At 38.0% G+C, this 18,803-nt stretch overlaps 1 protein-coding gene across 4 annotated transcripts in view; it reads right to left on the bottom strand.

Moving 5' to 3' along the window:
* Window positions 1-502: 502 nt before the first annotated feature.
* Window positions 503-18,803, bottom strand: part of TRIM36 (tripartite motif containing 36) — a 40,318-nt gene continuing 22,017 nt past the window's right edge. For 3 of the 4 annotated variants that reach the window (XM_036932520.2, XM_036932521.2, XM_036932522.2), the window contains 7 exons: window positions 18,550-18,696; window positions 12,641-12,736; window positions 9,675-9,928; window positions 9,332-9,456; window positions 6,197-6,487; window positions 3,599-3,896; window positions 503-2,304 (listed from right to left, as the gene is read on the bottom strand). In XM_036932520.2, coding sequence (XP_036788415.1) covers window positions 1,950-2,304; window positions 3,599-3,896; window positions 6,197-6,487; window positions 9,332-9,456; window positions 9,675-9,928; window positions 12,641-12,736; window positions 18,550-18,696 — 1,566 coding nt within the window. In that variant the 3' untranslated portion in view covers window positions 503-1,949. The remainder of the gene's footprint in view (window positions 2,305-3,598; window positions 3,897-6,196; window positions 6,488-9,331; window positions 9,457-9,674; window positions 9,929-12,640; window positions 12,737-18,549; window positions 18,697-18,803) is intronic. The other variant, XM_057490762.1, reaches the window with a different exon arrangement.

The raw sequence follows: 18,803 nt of genomic DNA, 5'->3' as shown, positions 1-18,803 counted from the left end.
TAAGACTTTCTGTAGTGACCCACAACTACAGAGCCCCATAGTACAAGAGTGTGAATGTGACAAAGGATCATTCATCCGATCAACTCTGACCTATTATGGATCAGAAAAGCAGCAAACTGATCAATTAATTGAAGTCAGTTTCATGTTCCACTTTCCTAATGATCACTTCCATAGGAATTAAAGATAACAAATGCCCCCAAATAATTCTATATAAAACTTCAGCTCTAAGTGAATATACTCTAACTAAATAAATATCTTTTCATAAACACTTTATTTCCACTTTCCACATAAACGTATTGAAAATTCCTGGAATGCAGATTTCAATAATTACACTTGTCATTTTAATTTTTATTAAAAATTAAAGAAATCCAGGGGAACAATTTATAGACAACTGTACAATGTTTTAAACAGCTTTCCTATTCCTATTAAAGCTTTACATTTAAACTGTCTACATGATATGTGCTTACACAGGCTTGGGAATCTCAAATTTTAACCACATATGTGACATCAGCAGCTTTATTGCACAATGATCCACATAACACTGCATATTGGGTTCAGCCTAAGTCAAAAAGTGCTATTCATAGGTGGGAGAGTAACAAAGCCTACCTACCACTGAAATCCTCTATGACAGTCCTACTGGGTTAGGGGAGGGAGAAGGGGAGGGTTAGTTAAGGGCTATTAGCCTGAAAACAAATTTCCATTAAAAAATAAATAACAAAAAACAATGGAAACAAACCTAACAGTTTTGATTAATCTATTAAAATATGAAAAAAACATTTCAAAATGATTGGTTATAAAGTGTAATAACTGTAGTTTCTGAGCATTTTAACTTCAAAACAATAAGCAGTTAAAAACCAAGAAAGAACATCTTTCAGAAGTGAATGTAAAATTTCAATGAAATGTAATTCTTAAAGAATTTTTAACTTTTAAAGGGGTAAACAGTCATTATGGTTTTACTATACCTGAACAATTAAAATTGTATTTTTACTTGTTTATATTACAATGATTATTATTCAACAATGCACCATAGAAAATGTCATACAATCAGTTACTTCATAGTTTGATATATTTAACGACACTAAAAATATATCAACTTTTCAAACATGTAAACATAACCAAGATAATCTGATATGTAAGATTTGTGCCAAAAAATGAAAATCACAAGACACAATAAATAAGAGGGCAAAAAGAACAAACATATCCAATATCAGTGTATCTTCACTAATATTTGTGAAAAATAGTTACTTGATATAAGCATAAATATTTTCATAAAGAAAAATTGAAGACAATTTTTCTGCAAAAAGTTACATAGAATGGAAAGTTTCATCATGTGTTAGCCAAGAACTTTTTGTTTCCTGCAAGAAACCATGTTTGCTACACATGCATGTAGACATTATACCTGAGGGAACTCTTAAAAATGTCCTCAAGAATACAATTTGTGGTCTTGGGGAAAAAAAAAACAGTATTCATTTTACAGGCAATTCATTCTTCATATTAGTTATACACCTTAAAATAGATAATTTTCCACATAAATATACTGGCCTTTTTATCTTCTCTTAGGACATAACCATGATATCAAAATGAAAAACCAAACACAAAAGCAGCATAATAAATATTTTTGTATCCCATCCGCACCTGAAGAAAAGGAATTTAAGTATCAGCAACACCAGCCGACATAAAGAAATTAGACTTCCTGTTCCTAAAAAAAGAAAGACAATCCAGTTGCAAAGTTAACCATTTCAGAGTTGCTTAGGAGAGTGTCTTTACTCCTAGAGTTTCAAAGGCGGAACAATGACATGGAGGCAACACGACTGTTTTAAGAAGAAACATACACAAAAAACAAGCCCAGCGACATGATATGTAGATGGTATGTAATTAGTTACGAAAGTTAACATGAAGGCATTAACCTTGCTCACATTTTTCATCCTAAATCACATCAGATGCTTAAACTACAGGTTCTCTTGGTATTGTAGGTATTTTGCTGTGATGGGCTCTTCAAGCTGAATTCCCCCACTGCCCATTAATGCGAAAGCGGGATACATTGTGTGCGAGCAGTCCACCTGGCGCTCATAGAGGCATTTCATGTGATCCGTGTCATAGAAACTCACTTTGCCTTTATCACAGTCAAGGAAAACCCCTATACTTGTTGGCATAGGAAGAACTCTATTTTCTGGTTCGTTAGAAGAATTAGGTGACTTGGGTATAAAAAATTTCTTCATGCCTATGGTAACTAATGTAAACGGCTGCGAAGAATCAAAACCGGCATCTTCACTTCCGCTGTCATGCCCGCTGTCTTGCTCATACCTAAAACACAACACAGACGAAGGCCTTCAAGTACAGTGACTGAACATTAAATTGTACATCAAAACCTTCTATTAAAACAATCAGTTAAAAGCATAAGAATACACTGCCATTTAGAATTACACCACAGACCCAGACCCAAATCCTGTCATAAATCATCCACTTGTACCTAGATAAATACACGGATGATGAGAATCTAAAACATAACAACTCTGGTCTATCAAAACTAAAGTGGGGGAAGGAGGACTGAAGGGACTTATCAAAGATTTAATATTTATAGTATACAATTATACTTAAGAAAATACAAAACCAAGATGTGCACCCTAATCCAAGGAATTATCAAACTAAGTAAAATAAATGGACACAGTAAAATAATGCAGGAGTTTAAAAAGCATGTTCAATGCTCCTCCTAAGAACTTTATTTGCTGACTGGGATTCCTACATGCAACAATGACATAAGAAGCAAGTATTATGAAGACTTTTTCCCCTCTAGTATCAAACAGTAACAGCTTATAGAAAATTTTGATACAAAGCTCCTTCCATTTTTCTTCCTATGCATTTTACATATTTGTGATCATACTACATCAACAATTTTAATCAGGTTTTCTCAATTCTAATATTTCTCACATTACAAATTTTTCAAACATTATTAACACCAATATTTTATCAAGTGGAAATGCCCCTATGTTTAAGTAATCATTTCCCTATTACAATTTTCATTGTTAGGTCAATTTCTCTTCTTTATGCAAAAAGTTTTCCTATCACTCAGATTAGCATGGATTCATCTGCTTCACGTAAGTGGTCAAAAATTGTTTGGACTCGCTCGTCCTCACAACGTCTATAACCAGTCTCTTCAGAAATAGAATTCTTTGCTGTGGAAACATGTTTGTCAGGATGCAATTTTGTAAAGTAATTAGGGGGAGTTCACAGAAACTGTCCCGTAACAAAAGAACTACTTACCATCAGTGGTGTAGTATGGCAGTTAGAGGCACTGAGCTATACATGTGAGCAACTTTTCCACACAATTAAGGTAACTAATGTGAGAGACAAAATTTAAAACTACAAAAGCTATACCATAATCAAAGAAATCATCCATTTTCTCATAGAATTAGAAATTAACTGCTAACTCTCATGATTCGCTGTGAAGACAAGACTGACTCCTTTCTTAGCTAGCCACATAAGCGCAGCCAAACACCCAAGTCTAAGAAATGTATTCTGCATGAAATAAGTACCCTGTTTAACAAGGATGTTTACTTTTAAAAGAATTACCAAGTTCTAGATCAATAAGACAATCTACCTTGGACTCACTGCATCCCGGGGAGAACGGAGCCATTCTTGCAGTTTATCACTGGAAGCAACTCCTGCTTTTACCAGGTACGAATACGGTTCTACTTGGAATGCCCAAAAGTGTTTCCCTTTTGTGATCCCAACGTCTCCAACGATGTAGTCTAAGCTTGTGTAATAACCCACTTGGATACGTTCGGCCGCGAGCAGAAGACTGAATCCAGCTCTACTCTCCACACGGTCTCTCTTCAAGTTCAGCAAGAGATGTTCATTATTATATCCACATTTCTCATCAAAGAGGAAACTGAAAACTGTAAATAGAGCTAAAAATTAGTCTGAAAATAATAAGCATTTTTATAATTTATGGCTAAATATGGTGGGTTTTTCAAATAGAAGTGACTGAAATGACACATATCATATTATCCTAGACAGACTGTAATAAATGATTAGAAATAACTTCCAGTAAATTCTTTAGACCTGAAAACCTTCAGAAATGTCAAAGGCAGAAGAAAATATTTTAATTGTATGACAAAACATGAATGCAGTTTCTTGGGACACAGAAAATCCATCCCAAATATTTTGTACTAATGGATCTGCCCTTTTAATCCCTGAAATAGTGGGCTGTATGTTTTCATAATTATCTAAATATTTTATTTCAAAATTTTTAAGCTTGCAAACAATTAGCAACTTTAATGTCTTCCTTATCAGTCGACATGAAAGACATGAGCAAGTGCAGTGTTTCCAAAAAAAAAAGGACAGGCTTTTGGTTAAGAGAGACCTGATTTTGAACCCGATTCAAGCATTTAAACTAGAGTTTACCCTGAACCTTAATTTCCTCATCTACAAAATGTAGGTAACACCACTAAGTCTCTGTCAACTCAAATCCATTACGCATACCACTGGCTGCTAGTCCAAAAAGTGGGAACAATCCACATGTCCATCAACAGATGAAAGAATAAAGAAGATGTGATGTATACACACAATGGAGCATTATTCAGCCTAAGAAGTGAAGAAAAAAATTCTGATACATGGTACAACATGGATGGACCTTGAAATACGCCAGTCATAAAACGATTACACAAATCCACTTATATCAGGTATCTAGAATAGGCAAATTCATCTAAGAAACAAGTAGAAACGACCAGGCTCTGTGGAGAGGGAGAATGCAGTTAGTGTTTAATGGGCACAGGGTTTCAATTTTGGGAAAAAAGAAGAAGTCCTAGAGATGTGAATGATGATGGTTGCACGACACTGTGAATGCACTTGATGCCACTAAACTGTACTTTTAAAAGTGGTTATAATTTACAATTTTTACTATATCATACCACAATTTTTAAAAAATGTCTGCTAGCAAGCTAAAATCATTCTCCGTTTGCAGGCTGACCATTTTTCCTGGTAAAGCCTATTGTCCTGACAGGATAATTCCTGCTTGCTTTTAATCTCAAAAGTCTCCCAATGTGCAATTTAAACAGTCACCCTATTCAAATGGCTTCTCTAACAGAAAGGAAGACAGCGTTTAAGGCGTCCTGTCCTCCCTCCCCCTCCGCTATGTTACTGCAAACAGTAGCCACCTCCACACTTCTTGTTTGTTCCACGTTCAGTCAGCGAGGCCAGAAAAGAAAGTGGAAAGTGCACGAACTATTTACTTAAGACTTGTAAATCCATCCTAAAACTCTCTTTTGGATTTCACTGAAATTCAAATAAAGTAATTTTAGCCAACCTTATTTGTTTGCTTGTTTTAAATAGACACAATGGACATGAAAAACAAATAATGGATAGTAAACAGGACAAAAGGGGAAAGAAGGGCAGAGCGCACAAAACATGGGTACATAAGCCGCTAAAAATGGATGGGCACAATGGTATCTGAAACTGAGGGAAGGAATCTCTACAGCAGTGACCAAGAGGGCAAAACGGATGGGCACAATGTTTTCCTGCCAATCAGACTGTGCACGACTTTGATCCTGTGTGTCCCTTGTTCATGGAGACACTGGAGTGAATATCAACTAACCTGTAAGTCACTCGCAATCTATAAAAATTTACAGGTGCTCTGTGAGGTGTCAGTGGTTTTTAACTTGGAAGGGGGAAGGCGGGTGGCTGAGCAAGAGCTGCTTTACAGTACGGAGGAAAAGCCACCCACCAGCGGAGTTCTAATACACACCTTCCATCCCCAAGTGCTGGAAGTTGCCAAACGAAAAAGCAAATCCAGACAAGCCAGAATTAGATTAATCAAAGTTATATTTCAAATTATACCAACAATTTTTTAAATGCCTACCTAGATCCTATGTTATAGAGATTTCTATCAACTGATCAAACAATGTAGAATTACACTATTTATGACCTGTAAGGTAGCATGTATGTGACCTTAAACCCAATTTAAAAGCCCTGCTCCCTCAAATGTCTTCTTTCACGTTCTTCTGTATCTGACTAATCCTCTTCTCAGCCTACATGGTGAAATTCAAGTATGCAGTCTATTTCTAAATCATAGGTATAGAATTATCTTTTCTAGGATCTTTTACAAATGAGAGCTGCCTTCAACGTCTCATGGACACACTAGTTTTTATCAAAGTCTCTTCCAACTCTATGCTTTTCTTATTCCCAACATTCACAATACCTGGGGCTGGAGGCGTATGAAGAATCAATTCCTTGCTGGAAGGACTACAGATTGAGCCCTTGTAGGCTCTTACTCTGAAAGCATAGTTACAGTTGCTCTCGAGATCTGAAATAACTTTACTTGTGCCACACACTTCTATCTCATTCCAAGACATCATTTCGTCATCTCTATTAATCTTCCGATATTCAAGGACATAGCTATCAGCTTTATCCTTCTCTGGATGGTGCCAGTTTATCAAAGCACTGTTATAGACTTTGCTCTGTTCCTCATTGATCTCTGGCACATCTATTCCTAAAAGAATTATGAAATAGAAAACAATGTTAAAATATTGTTATTTCAGGACTTTTTTTTCCTCAGTAAAAATGATGTACTGACAGTACCGCAGTGCTTTCTGTACTGTCCAAGAATTTTCTGAACATACAATACTATGCCTAAGAAAAGGAGAAATTCCTGCGATTTGCAACACCATGGATGGACCTTGGGGACATGGTAAGTGAAATGAGCCAGACACAGAAAGGCACATACTCATTGCATGATTCCCATCATGTGAGGGGTCTAAGGTAGTCAGATTCATAAAATCAAAGCCTGGAGAAATGAGCAGTTACTAATCAGCAGGCGTAAGGCTTCAGTTAAGCAAGACACTCAAAGAGGTGCTAGAGATCTACAGTACAGCAGGTGTCTACAGGCGACAATACCGTCTCGTACACTTGGAATTTGTTACAAGGATAGGTCTCATGGCAAGTGTTCCTGCCACAAAACTAAAAAAAAAAAGAGATAATAAACAATAAAACAGATTTTAAAAGGTTTATCTGTGTTTACAAAAGGGGAAAGAACAAAAAAATAAGACATTCAAAAATTAAAAGACCCTATTTTACTTTAAGGTTGTATTAAATCTGAAACACCATAAAATTAAATTTTTTATGCCTTCAATGTCCACCTACTGAATAATAACCCTGGACCTTAAGATTTTTAAAATCTATGTCCTCCTATAAATATTTTAATAAAAAATTTAAAATCTAAGTGTGGTGAATATAACAAATAAACTTCAATGAAACATAACACAATTTTCTTTCACATTTTCTTCCAGAGTTGCAAAGCACATCAAAACGAATACTTCTCATCTAAACATGATAACTTTTTTGTTAAGAAAATCAGAAAACTTAGTAAAACACACACAAAAATCTTAAGAATTCAAAGGTAATCACTACAGTAACTTTGCGCAGATCTTGCCTGTTAGTTTTTTCCCAGTAACATTCCAGAGCATGGATGTATCAACATTTAATTGCTTTCAGAAATGTGTTTCTAATTTTTCCTAGACATACAATAATTAAAATATCACAGCTAAATTTTTGTGCACATCCATAATCCTTTCCCTAGAATAAGTCCAAAAAGCTTAGCTGCTCAGATTGCACACACACATTTGCACCGAATCACAGAAAATATGAAGTTAGTCTCCCTCTTTTCCTATCCCTCAGCTGTATGTAAGCAACATGTAAGCACAACATGTACGTACATTTATGCAACTAGATGTTACCCAGCCACAGTGAGATCTGGAAAGTCATTCGAAATACATTTTAAAGTGAAAAAAAAAAACTTAAAAGTTTAAAAAGCTAGTTACAAAATAACATGACTAGTATAATGCCCCATCTCCAACCCCTTTCTTTCTCTTCTTGAAACACAAGTTACTGAAAAAATATGCATGCAGGGAAAATGAGACCATCCATCAGTCGCAAGCTGGGTGACTTCTTTCCATTCTCACCCAACTGTTTTGCTGGCTTTGTTACTTGCTGGGATAACCCAAGGTTACCCACCCTCAAACTCATCTTCCCAAACAAAGAGACCTTTTGCTCCTAAGAAAACTAGATGTATATGAAAAACAATTCAAGTACATCTTTTACAAAAAGGGGAGTGAGTATATGAAGTAAAATCAGCATTTGAAAGAAAAATATACTTGAAAAAATAAGATCACCACAATAAATGATTTGAAAATGAAGAAGGTCATAGTAATAATCCTTCAGAGCTTTTCACAGAACAAATTTCCTTTGAATGCACAAATCCAAACATCTAATTTGGGGATTGGGGTGCAGAACCCTGTGTAACTGAAAACTTTGGACTCCCCAGAAACTTATACTAATACCTACTGTTGATTGGAAGCCTTGTGATAACATAGCAGTCTATTATAACACATTTTGTATGTTTATGTATTACATATTGTATTCTTATAATAAACCAAGCAAGGGAAAACTTTTTTCAAATTGTCACAGATCTCCAAAAAACTGTCCACTATTGATAAAAACTCACATCTAAGTGGGTCCTCACAGTTCAAACCACGTTGTAATGAGACTGTAAGTATGCCTTTCTAAGAACTGTAACTGATCACCAACACTAGAAGAGAAATCTGAGAAGCAACCAGAAGAACAGACAGAGACAGGAAGGACTCCCCATTGGAGCAGCAGGGAAACGTGTGCTGTGGTGGGGGGACTAGGTCCGCCAAATTCCTGTGTTAAGTTCCAACCCCCTGGTACCTCAGAATGACTGTATTCCGAGACAGGGTCTTAAAATTGAAGTGAGGTCCTTAGGGTGGGCCCTCATCCAGTCTGTCTAATACGACTGGCGTCATTTTGCTTTGGCAGCCCTAGCTAACTAATAATACAGCAAGGTAAACACTTAAACATCTTAGGAGTCAGCGTTAGCCTGCAGACACCATATCTAGGTTTCTGCCTAGAGAAACTCACATACATGTGCACAGAGAAACGCTGATGAAGATGTCCAGAGCCACTGACAATAGAGAAAAAGTAGAAACAAATCATCTCTCAGGAGGGAAATGATTTACATGTAAAATACAGCTTCAACCAGAATTTTGTGTATTAACATTTAAACTTAAATTCTGTTAAAAAGCAATACCAATACATAAATGTGATGCCATTTACACAATGTTTAAATACACCCAAACCGAAAGATTATAGTCTGTGTGCATCGAAACATAAAAACATAAATGAGATGTGATTTTTAGGACATCATGGTTCTGGACAACTAAGATGCTGCTTCATAATGTCAAACTAAAGGGCGCTGTGGTTTTTCTACACAATACAAATTCAGACTAGAGAGTGAGGTTTTGCCACTACTAACACTTACCGCTAGAGAAAAAGGACAATTCTCCCAGAAGTTCTGTTTGCTTAGCCGTATTAACAACATAGTCTTCAAAAGAAGTCTGAGCCGCAGGTCTAAAGCTCTTCAAGGATTCTGTCGCTTTCTGTATTCTGCAGACAGACATGTTTTATATAAACGTGATTATTTAAAAAGGCACATCAGACTAAATATCTGCAATATGATTAACAAAAGACAACCTCACTCAACGTCCAAGTTAACAGCGCGCCGAGAGGCACTGCGCACAACACAGCACTGGGAACCGCTCAGACTGAAGTGTCAGCAGTTTTAATGACATCGCTGCGGAGGCTCCAGGTAAATAGCACAATACCTGGAGTGGAGCTGCTTTGCAGTCTGTACAAAGCAGGGCTGATCCGTCTCCTTAAGCACTTCCTGAGCGTATCCCACAAGTCCATTGTTCTCTAGAAGCCCCTGATATTCTTCCATTTGAATCTGAAATTTGTCTAATCTTAGTTTCTTAGATGCATCGATTGCTTTCAAAACAGATGATTTTCTCTCTTCCAGAATTTCAAAGAGCTCTTCAAAATGTGTAACTGCCTCTTCTTTAGCCCTCTCTCCATTACACTATAAAACAAGCAAAGCGTTACCTCACCTGCCTAATAAATCCCAATCTTTCCATAAAATAACCACAATTCATCAAAACAAACCCAACTGTTGTAAAGAAGATAGATTTTGTCTCACTCTGAAATTTTTGGAACAATAATTTGGCATCAGATGCACTTACCAAGGAATGATTGTCAACTTTCATTTAGATATACTTTGTAATTTTATAATATCATATTTTCCTTAAGCTTTCAATCTCCAAAGTCTAGCAATAAACAACTCATTTGGTGAAATACAAAACAACCTCCTTGTGTGCAAAGAAACTTGAAGCACAAATTAATTTAATCAAAGACAGGAAAATAGAATTTTGGAGTTTTTAATTCATTTCTAAGTAAGGAAATATTTGACCTTTTCCACCCTATTTCAATTTTTTTTAGAAATTAAACCATAGCCATGAAACTTAGTAAAATGATGCCCCCTTTTACTAAGATATTTAGAAATGTAATTCTTCTCTTTGAATACAATTTAATTATAATTAAATCCTATGTGGCTTTATGTAAATTACTTAATATCTTTATGCCTAAGTTTTTTCTTCTGAAAACTGGGTTTAAGAGAAACCATATAGGTTTTTGTCAAAGAGCAAAAAAGATTATTTACATAAAATGCCCACCACAATGTCATATATTCTTGAAACACACTATTTTCATACACACACAGCTATTCCTCTAGTCTAAAATGATCCTATCTGTAGTGCTTATTAACCATTTTGAGTATCTACAATATCAGAGATCAACTTGATTTGCAAATAAGACCAGCAAAACATTTCATCATCACAGACCATAAGCAGCAGCCAACGGAAAAAAAGTCTCCAAGAATATTCTTCAAAGCTAATAAACATATGGCTGAAGTGCACTGTGCATTTTCCAATGGCTTCCAGCCGACATTTATAATGAAAGGAAATTTTTTCCAGATTCCCTTCTTGGTTTCCTAAGTCCCAAGAGCCAATTTTTTTTTAAGAGTTGGGGTGGGTGTGTGGTAGCATCACAGAGGTTGGTGACATTTTGGTAGTATTTCAATGACATATCATATCATTAAATTCAGAAATATCATTATACATAGGTAAAAAAGGAGACTTTTCCCCCAGCTAAGTGTATTATAGATAAAAAGACAGTTTCACAATCATCACTGAGTTAAGAATGGAGACAATTCTCTAGTGTCTTACTCATTAGCCCATAAATGCAGCATAGGTCAAAGGTACACAAAGAAGTGAAACAATTTCTCCAGGATCCCAAGGAATCAGTGTTCACATGAACACTTGATGCCTCGGTTCCTCAATTCTCAGCCTACTGAGCGACAAACTCAGAAATAGGTAGTGGGTTCCCTGTATTTCCACATCACTGAGAGAAGCAACAGAGTAAAACAAGCCTAAAATGACGGAGAATCAACCCCTGCAGCAGCTGCTCCCTTGGGGGTAGTTTGCTGTGGGGAGGGGGGGGTTTACACCAAACAGACAGAGCCCATAAATCAGACAAAAGTATGAAAAATAAAATCCCACTTGTAAATTACAGGGAAACACAACTTCATTAGGCAAGTGAATGCAATCAGTGAATATTAGAAAGAGAACAGTAAAAACAAAAAAGCAATAGTAAAAACAACAGCAAATTCGCATAGATTCTCAATAATTTTAACCCATTTTTGGAAAAAAAAAGTACACAAAATAACAATCTCAGACTAGCCAGGATACTTTCACATTTAACTGAAACTTTTAAAATTCTCAGGAATAATGGTTCTTTGGTTTATATCAAATAGAGAAAAGAAACAGGCATCAAAAGCCAGTGAAACGTATTTGGAATTATAATAACCCAGTCCTATCCTCTTTTATTATATTTTTTTAATGTTACCAATTTTTCTTTTTTTTACTGAAGTATAATATATTAACAGAAACATACATGTAAATGTAGAAATTGATGAATCTTTGTGAACATACCCATGTAACCAGCATGCAGATTAATTAAAAGCTTTACCAGTCCCAGAAGCCACCCTTACAACCTTTCCATGCACTAATCTGTCCCCTCTTAAGCACATTCTTGTCCTGAATTCTAACACAATCCACTGTCACCTTTTCTGATACTTAAATAAATGGGATCACATGGGATGTACTCCTTTGTATCTGGCATCTTTCTTTCAATGTTACTGAAAAATTTTTTCTACACTGTTGCACAGAGTTGGAGATCATCATTCTTACTGCTATTTACATTCCTCTGTTGATGGACATATTTGTCATTTCCACTTTGCAGCTATTAGGATAACAGAGAGATGAACATTCTCATCATGTCTTTTGGCAAGTGTATGTCAGGTATGTACTTAGGAATATCTGGAATTTTAAATAAACAGGGTCTCATCTACAGATAGTACATTTTTCAGATGTGATGTCAATTTCTGTAAAATATAGGTAATTGCAAAAGCTATCATTTCCTCTACATTTCTAATTTTGAGACCTTAACTGCCATGTAGAGTCATTCTCCATTCTGTGCTCCAGGCCCATCTCAGTTCTACCTGTACCACAGCACTCTTCACACAGCTTTGTATTTTTACCCTGGTTTTCCTCCCACAAAAACAGGTGAAATGTAACACAACTGTGGATTCCAGCTCATATAATACACAGGATTTGATGAATGAACAAATATCTAGGCAACAAATGAAAAACACACAAACCAGTTTATTAACACTTACCTCCGTTTCTTTCATTAACAAATTTAGTTCAGAAATTTGACTCTTCACCTGGCTCTCCTTGCCAATAAGGTAATCAATATCCTTTGAAAGCTTTTCCTGTTGGAACATGTTAGTAACACAAGTAAGCAGAAACAGAAGTTAAACAAAGGCCTTTCAGGGTTAGGGTTTTCTGTACACAGTACTCATCCTCTTCTGCAGCCTAAGATGAACAGACTGTAAAATCAACCTCATTGGTTGTCATTACCCTGGGTTGAATGGCCTTGAGCACAGAGGCCCAAGGGCAGAGGAGCAATTAGAAGCAGGATGGGAAGAAGAACAAGGCAGTGATGCTCAGATGAGTCACACAGAGTCAGATGGAGGTGGTCTGTCAACAAAGGGCCGATGACAACTAAACACACAAATGGCACGTTTCTGTTGTCTCATCATCACTCCAAAAAGGAATTGGGAAGGGCAGCATTCAGTCTCTTGTCTTCCATTAGATTTTTTAATTCACTCTCACACACATACACACACACACATACACACACACACACACACACACACAAAACGAATAGCATCAAAGACAGGCTCTTACCAAATAATCTTCAGAGCCCAACGCAGCCTAGATATGCATTAAACAATTATACAACACACGATAATGAAAATATACATTTATAAAAGTGGAGCTCATTAAGCTTCCAGAACTTACTGAATAACTTGTTTCTCAAGTAGGCATTTTGAAATTAGTGTAGTTTACCATAGAGATGTCATAATTTTGATGCAACCCCTAGTCTAGCTCAGAATAAATAGTATGTAATATGCCTGAAGTGTTTTAAAAAACAAAAACCCCTGATGGACTGTGGGATACAAAGTTATAACAGACAAATTGATTACAAGTCTAAAATAAAATAAGAACCTCTAGAAAACATCTCCTATGCCACAGCCCTAATAGGAGGATCTGAGCATTTCTTGGTCACCTGCTGATGATCTGAATGAAAAGGGTGGGTAAGAAATGAGCAGCAGGAATTGAAGAAGTAAGTTTCCCAACTCTAGCATCTTTCTCTTCGTTAACTTAGACCATGTAACAGGGTAAGAAAACCTATGCAGAAACCAAAGTGACAGTCTCTGGCAGGACGCATCTCTAAGTCTTTGGACACACAGCCATCAGCATAGAAACACAGCACATTTTCTTGATGGCTCACTGAAGGGACAGAGGAAGGACCCATTACACAGAGGAAACAAGATTTCTGAGTACTAAATGCACAACAGGACCAAGAAAGAAACTGTCAGATGTTAAGGATAGGAAGAGACAAAATCTCATCTCTTAACCTAGCACTTTACAGATGAGGAAACCAACATTCACTGACGAGTACAAATATCACAGAGTCAGTAGCTGAACTAGAGCCCTCCTCAATGCAGAGCACACTCACAATACTCCACAGGCTGGGAGGTCCTTCCTCAGTACCAAGCTGCAAGAGGGGGACGTTCCCCAGTACTGTCCCTGGTAGGCCCCTGCTGGGACCAGAAATATGGGGTGCAGGTGGTGGTACTCTTTTTAGCTACAGTAGAAAAAAGAATTTGACCATTTAAACTGAAGTGGGCTTCGGTTCTTGCCGGAGTCCAGCTCCAGCGGGGGAGTGTGACGCCCCAAAGGATGAGACGGAGTCGGTGCACGGAGAGACAGGACACAGAGTCAGATGGAGGTGGTCTCTCAACAAAGGGCTGATGACAGCTTTATTTACACCATTTTGCACAAGGATATGATTATTTTTTATTTGTTCTTTTGATTAACAAGCATAGGCAAGCTTTTTTCTTTCTGTTTCTTTCTAATCTATACATGGTTAGCCAAGTGTTAGGTGATTTTTTGTCTGTTCCTTGACCTAAACTTTTCTGAGCAACATGTACTCTATTGTGTTTCTTGTTTCTATGCAAAGCAGTTTCTAAGTAATGCATGTGACCACAGAAACGTGCAGCATGTAGCAGTGACTATGGAGTCTATCAGCTCAGGGTGAAATACAGGTCACTCACTACTACAGTTAGCTAGGCAGGTATCATCATCTATATTTTTAATGCAATGGGTACATTTTATCTCCTCATAATATTTATTCTATTGTAGGTAGATGCAAGATAAAGACAGAAAGCATGATTTAGTGCTGTAAGAAGGCAAGTGTAGATGATCAGGTCTGTGCCTATAGACTAGGTATTAATCCAAGTTAGACAAGGGCAACAAAACATCTACAGGTGTAGAAGATTTCTCTCAAAACTAGGGGGGGTGAGGTTCTAAGCCTCACCTCTGTTGGCCCCCATTTTCTCACCTGATGGCCCCCCTGTGACTGTGCCTGTCTTAGGTTGTTCCTCCCTTGAGGAATCTTACCCGTCTCTGGCTAACCAGCCATCTTCCAGGGCCATACAGGGAGATGTAAAGCTGGTGAGAGAGAAGCAATGTTCTTTGAAAAGCTTCTTTTTTGTTGTTTTACTTTTTTGCAGATTTATGCCCTGTGGCTTCTATGCCCAGCACTTGTCTTGAGGTATCTTTACCACTTGGAAGAATTATGATACTTGGTAATTTCACGTATGAGGCACAAATTCTAGTTAAGGGCTGTAATTAGGAAGGAAGAAGAGAAGCTATAGAAGTAGCAAATAGAGGAAAACATGAGAAGATGGATTAAGTGTCAGACAGGGTTATTCTATTCAATATTCCCTCATAACTCTATTTCTCTAATTTTCCTATAAAACTCTTCATCACTAATTCCACTAGCATTGCAAACAAGGGGGGCATTCCCACTTAGTGGAGATGGGGCGGTCAGTGTCTGACTAGCTCCCTGCAGGTCTGGTATTCCACGCCAAGATCGCGATCTGGCCCCTGCATGTTCCATCCTTCAGGAGCACTGGCCTGAAAAGCTTCTGGGAAGTTTATGTTCTCCTCCTTTCCGTGCTGCTTATCAAAGTTTAGCTTAGTCTTTGGCAAAAACGCAAGCAAAAGCAAAGCCAATAGTATAATGGAGAAAAACCAAATCCAGGCGGGTAATAGGGGGAGCCAGCTGCGAAGGCCCCTGCTTTGGGGGGGTCTTCCTCCAGCCTGAGCTTCGCTACACAGCTTGAGTAGCATGGCTCCCGGCAGGTTCTAAAACATCTGAAGTTGTTAAGTGTGAAACAGGCTAGAGAACAACAGGAGAAGGAATTCAGAAACAAGGTCCAGAGTCTAAGAGCAGGTCCACCCCCAGTGAGCTGTAATGCTCAGCCAAAGTCTCTGACCAGCCACCACCTCAAGCTGAGCCGGCTCCAGGCTTCCCGCCCCCCTCAGACCTAGCAACCTGTGTCAAGACTAGATGCGCTTTAACCAAGAATCGGTGTGTCCATTTACGCACACCCCTCCAAAATGCATGAGCACCAGACACCAGGCACTGAGGATAAAAGTAAAATGTAAAACGCCAAGGCTCCCACCTTCACAAGGCTCACCTAACAGGGCACGCAGTTTTAATCCTTTAGATCTGTTACAGCCCCAGTTCTCTGGGAATGGCTCAGAGGCTAACTGCTCAAGGACCCCAAAGTAGCTCGAAAGCATTCCTCTAGAAAACCCACCAACACCCAAAAGTGGAGAGGCAGAGTGTCTTGAGGTATAGCTGGTCTGAGGGGAGCTAGCAAATACCCAACTGCAGCCCCCTTTCAGGGTAAAACAGAATTCCAAAGCCTTACCAGTACCAGCTGGTCAAGGGGGAAAGAGTACACTGGGGTTTCCTATGGAGGCAGGTGGGCAGGACTCCACTGAGTCCCTAACAGAGACTGCCAGCAGCAGGACCATTCTCTTAGCTCTTCACTGTTTAGGCCAGTTCACCCCAAAGTGCTCGCACCTTCCAGAATTGAAAGGGAGCCCTCCACTCAACAACCTGGTAGGAGTGCCAATGAGAACAGCACGGCTTTCCTGTTAGCAGCCAGATGCTAACGAGGCAGACCGGAACCCAGCCCCTGCCCCAGCAGTCCCGCAAGCAGCAGGCAGAACCTCTGTGAGGCCCACTTCCCTGCTCCCTGCAACACTCAGGAGTGGAGACAAACTGGTAATATAAACCTGCACCACGTAGTCCTCCAGCTTAAAATGTGAAGATCTTAAAAAGGAGATCTAAGGAGATCTGTTTGCTACTTTTGGCAAACAGGCACATCTAAATAATTGTCATTACTAGAAAATGAAAAAAATAGAAAAATCCATTATGGAGTCTATTAAAAAGAAAAGTTTAGCACATAAATGAGAGAAATTAACAACAGATGTAAAAGATAACGTAAGTAAATTTAAGTGTTTACTATTGTCAAAGATTTACTCCAGGTAACAGAAAAAAATGTTGAGCAGCTTGTGTCGTACCAAACCAGTAAGCAAGAGAAAGGCTATCAGAGTTCAATTTAATTAACAAACAGTGGTACTGCCACTGGAGAGCATAAATGAGTAAAAAAGACAGTATTAACTCTCCTATTTGAAAAAAATTGAAAAACCTAACAAAATATAAGAAATAGTTTTCAGGGTACTGGACATCAAGAAACAGAAAACCCCAAGAGATGAGAAACGAGATGAGCATCTGACTACCTCCAGCTTCCTGTCTGGAGAAGTTTTCCACAGCTGGGATAGTGGGCAGCTCAGACGGAGCCGGGGTGCCCCATGAGTAGGGGTGATGAAGCTGAGCCCAGGGAGGCCAGAGTCTGTAAAGCATAATAACTAACAGACAGCTATGGAAAGAACTCCAGAGATTACTCAGCAGAGTACTGATCAATTCACATGTGTAAGCAAACTGCCAGAGGCCAAGGAAAGAACCACCAGAAAGGATCAGAGGGGAATCATTCTAGGAGCTCACGTGAGGCTGGTAATAATCCCTGTTCCCCACCACTCAGACAGAGAGAGGGGGGGAAAAAAAACCCTCAAAATTCACAGGGCTCCAGGAAGAGTAAACAAAAGGTTTCACTTCAATAGTCCAGAAAAATTAGCCCTAGAACTAAATGCTGCTCTGTCCTGCCTAACAAAGCTTAAAAGTAGGACCAAAAAGGAACTGTTTGCAAGTAACAATCACATACCAGAAGAAACTCAAGAATGTCTATCTGCAGCATATAAAAAATCCAGTGCCCACAAAGGTAAAATTTGTAATACCTGGCAACCGATCAAAGCTTGCCAGGTATGCAAAGGAGCAGGGGAATACAAATCATGATGAAAAGAAACATCAGTCAGAACTGACCTAGGAATGACAGATGACAGAATTAGTAAACAGGAACAGAACGATTAACCCTGTAATCCACACATTCAACATAGATGGAAAACTAAGCATGACAGACATGCAAAATGTAAAATGTAAAACTGCATATATAAATGAAAATTAGATACAGAACAAAAAACTGAAGTAAATTGTTAGACAGAAACAAATATAAAATGGGTGGTAGATATATGGATGAATTAATTCATTTTTAAAATAACTTTAAAAAGCAAAAAAATGCCATTATACCACTACCTACTTTGCAGATTATCAATCAAGTTTGAAAGTTTTAAAAGGAAACAACTCATTGTATTTGGTAAGAGTCCCACCAGAATACACTAAAAAGTTGATCTAATTCTACAGGCGAGCAACAAGAATCCAGTGTTTTAAAATAGCCACTGTCCTTCAAAGTGGGTCACTCCCAAACACACAAGCAACATCACAGGCATTGGGGTCACTCGGGGACCGTAAGGAAGTATCCTTCATCCCTCTTTCCTCACAGCTCTGACTAGCACATCAGTATGACAAAGTAGTGCCTGGTCAGAAATACTGGCAACCCAATATTTGTAGATCAAACTGACACTTTACATTGTTAACTCATCTCAATACAACAACAAGGTACAATTTTATAAAGTTAAAGGCATAAAGTAAAATAAAGGTATAAAGAATCAAAATTTACCTCCAAAAATGAACAAGTCCTACCTTTAAGGTTTTGTAGGCACTGCTCATAGTGGTCATGTGGTGATTGGCATGATTACCACCCAACTTACAGAGATGACAAACCGGTCTCCTACATAATTCACAGTACATGTTTATTCTCTCGGTTTCATGTTCTGGGCACATTAAAACCTATTGAGTGAAAAATAAAAGTGTGATTAAGAATCGCCACAGCTGCTGAGTATTCAAGGTCCCCAAATACAAAAATTCCCTTTATAAAAGCATTAAATCCATTTAAA

The sequence above is a fragment of the Manis pentadactyla genome, chromosome 13, assembly GCF_030020395.1.
Source record: "Manis pentadactyla isolate mManPen7 chromosome 13, mManPen7.hap1, whole genome shotgun sequence".
NCBI classification, from domain to species: Eukaryota; Metazoa; Chordata; class Mammalia; order Pholidota; family Manidae; genus Manis; species Manis pentadactyla.
This window is presented reverse-complemented; position numbering and strand designations above follow the sequence as displayed.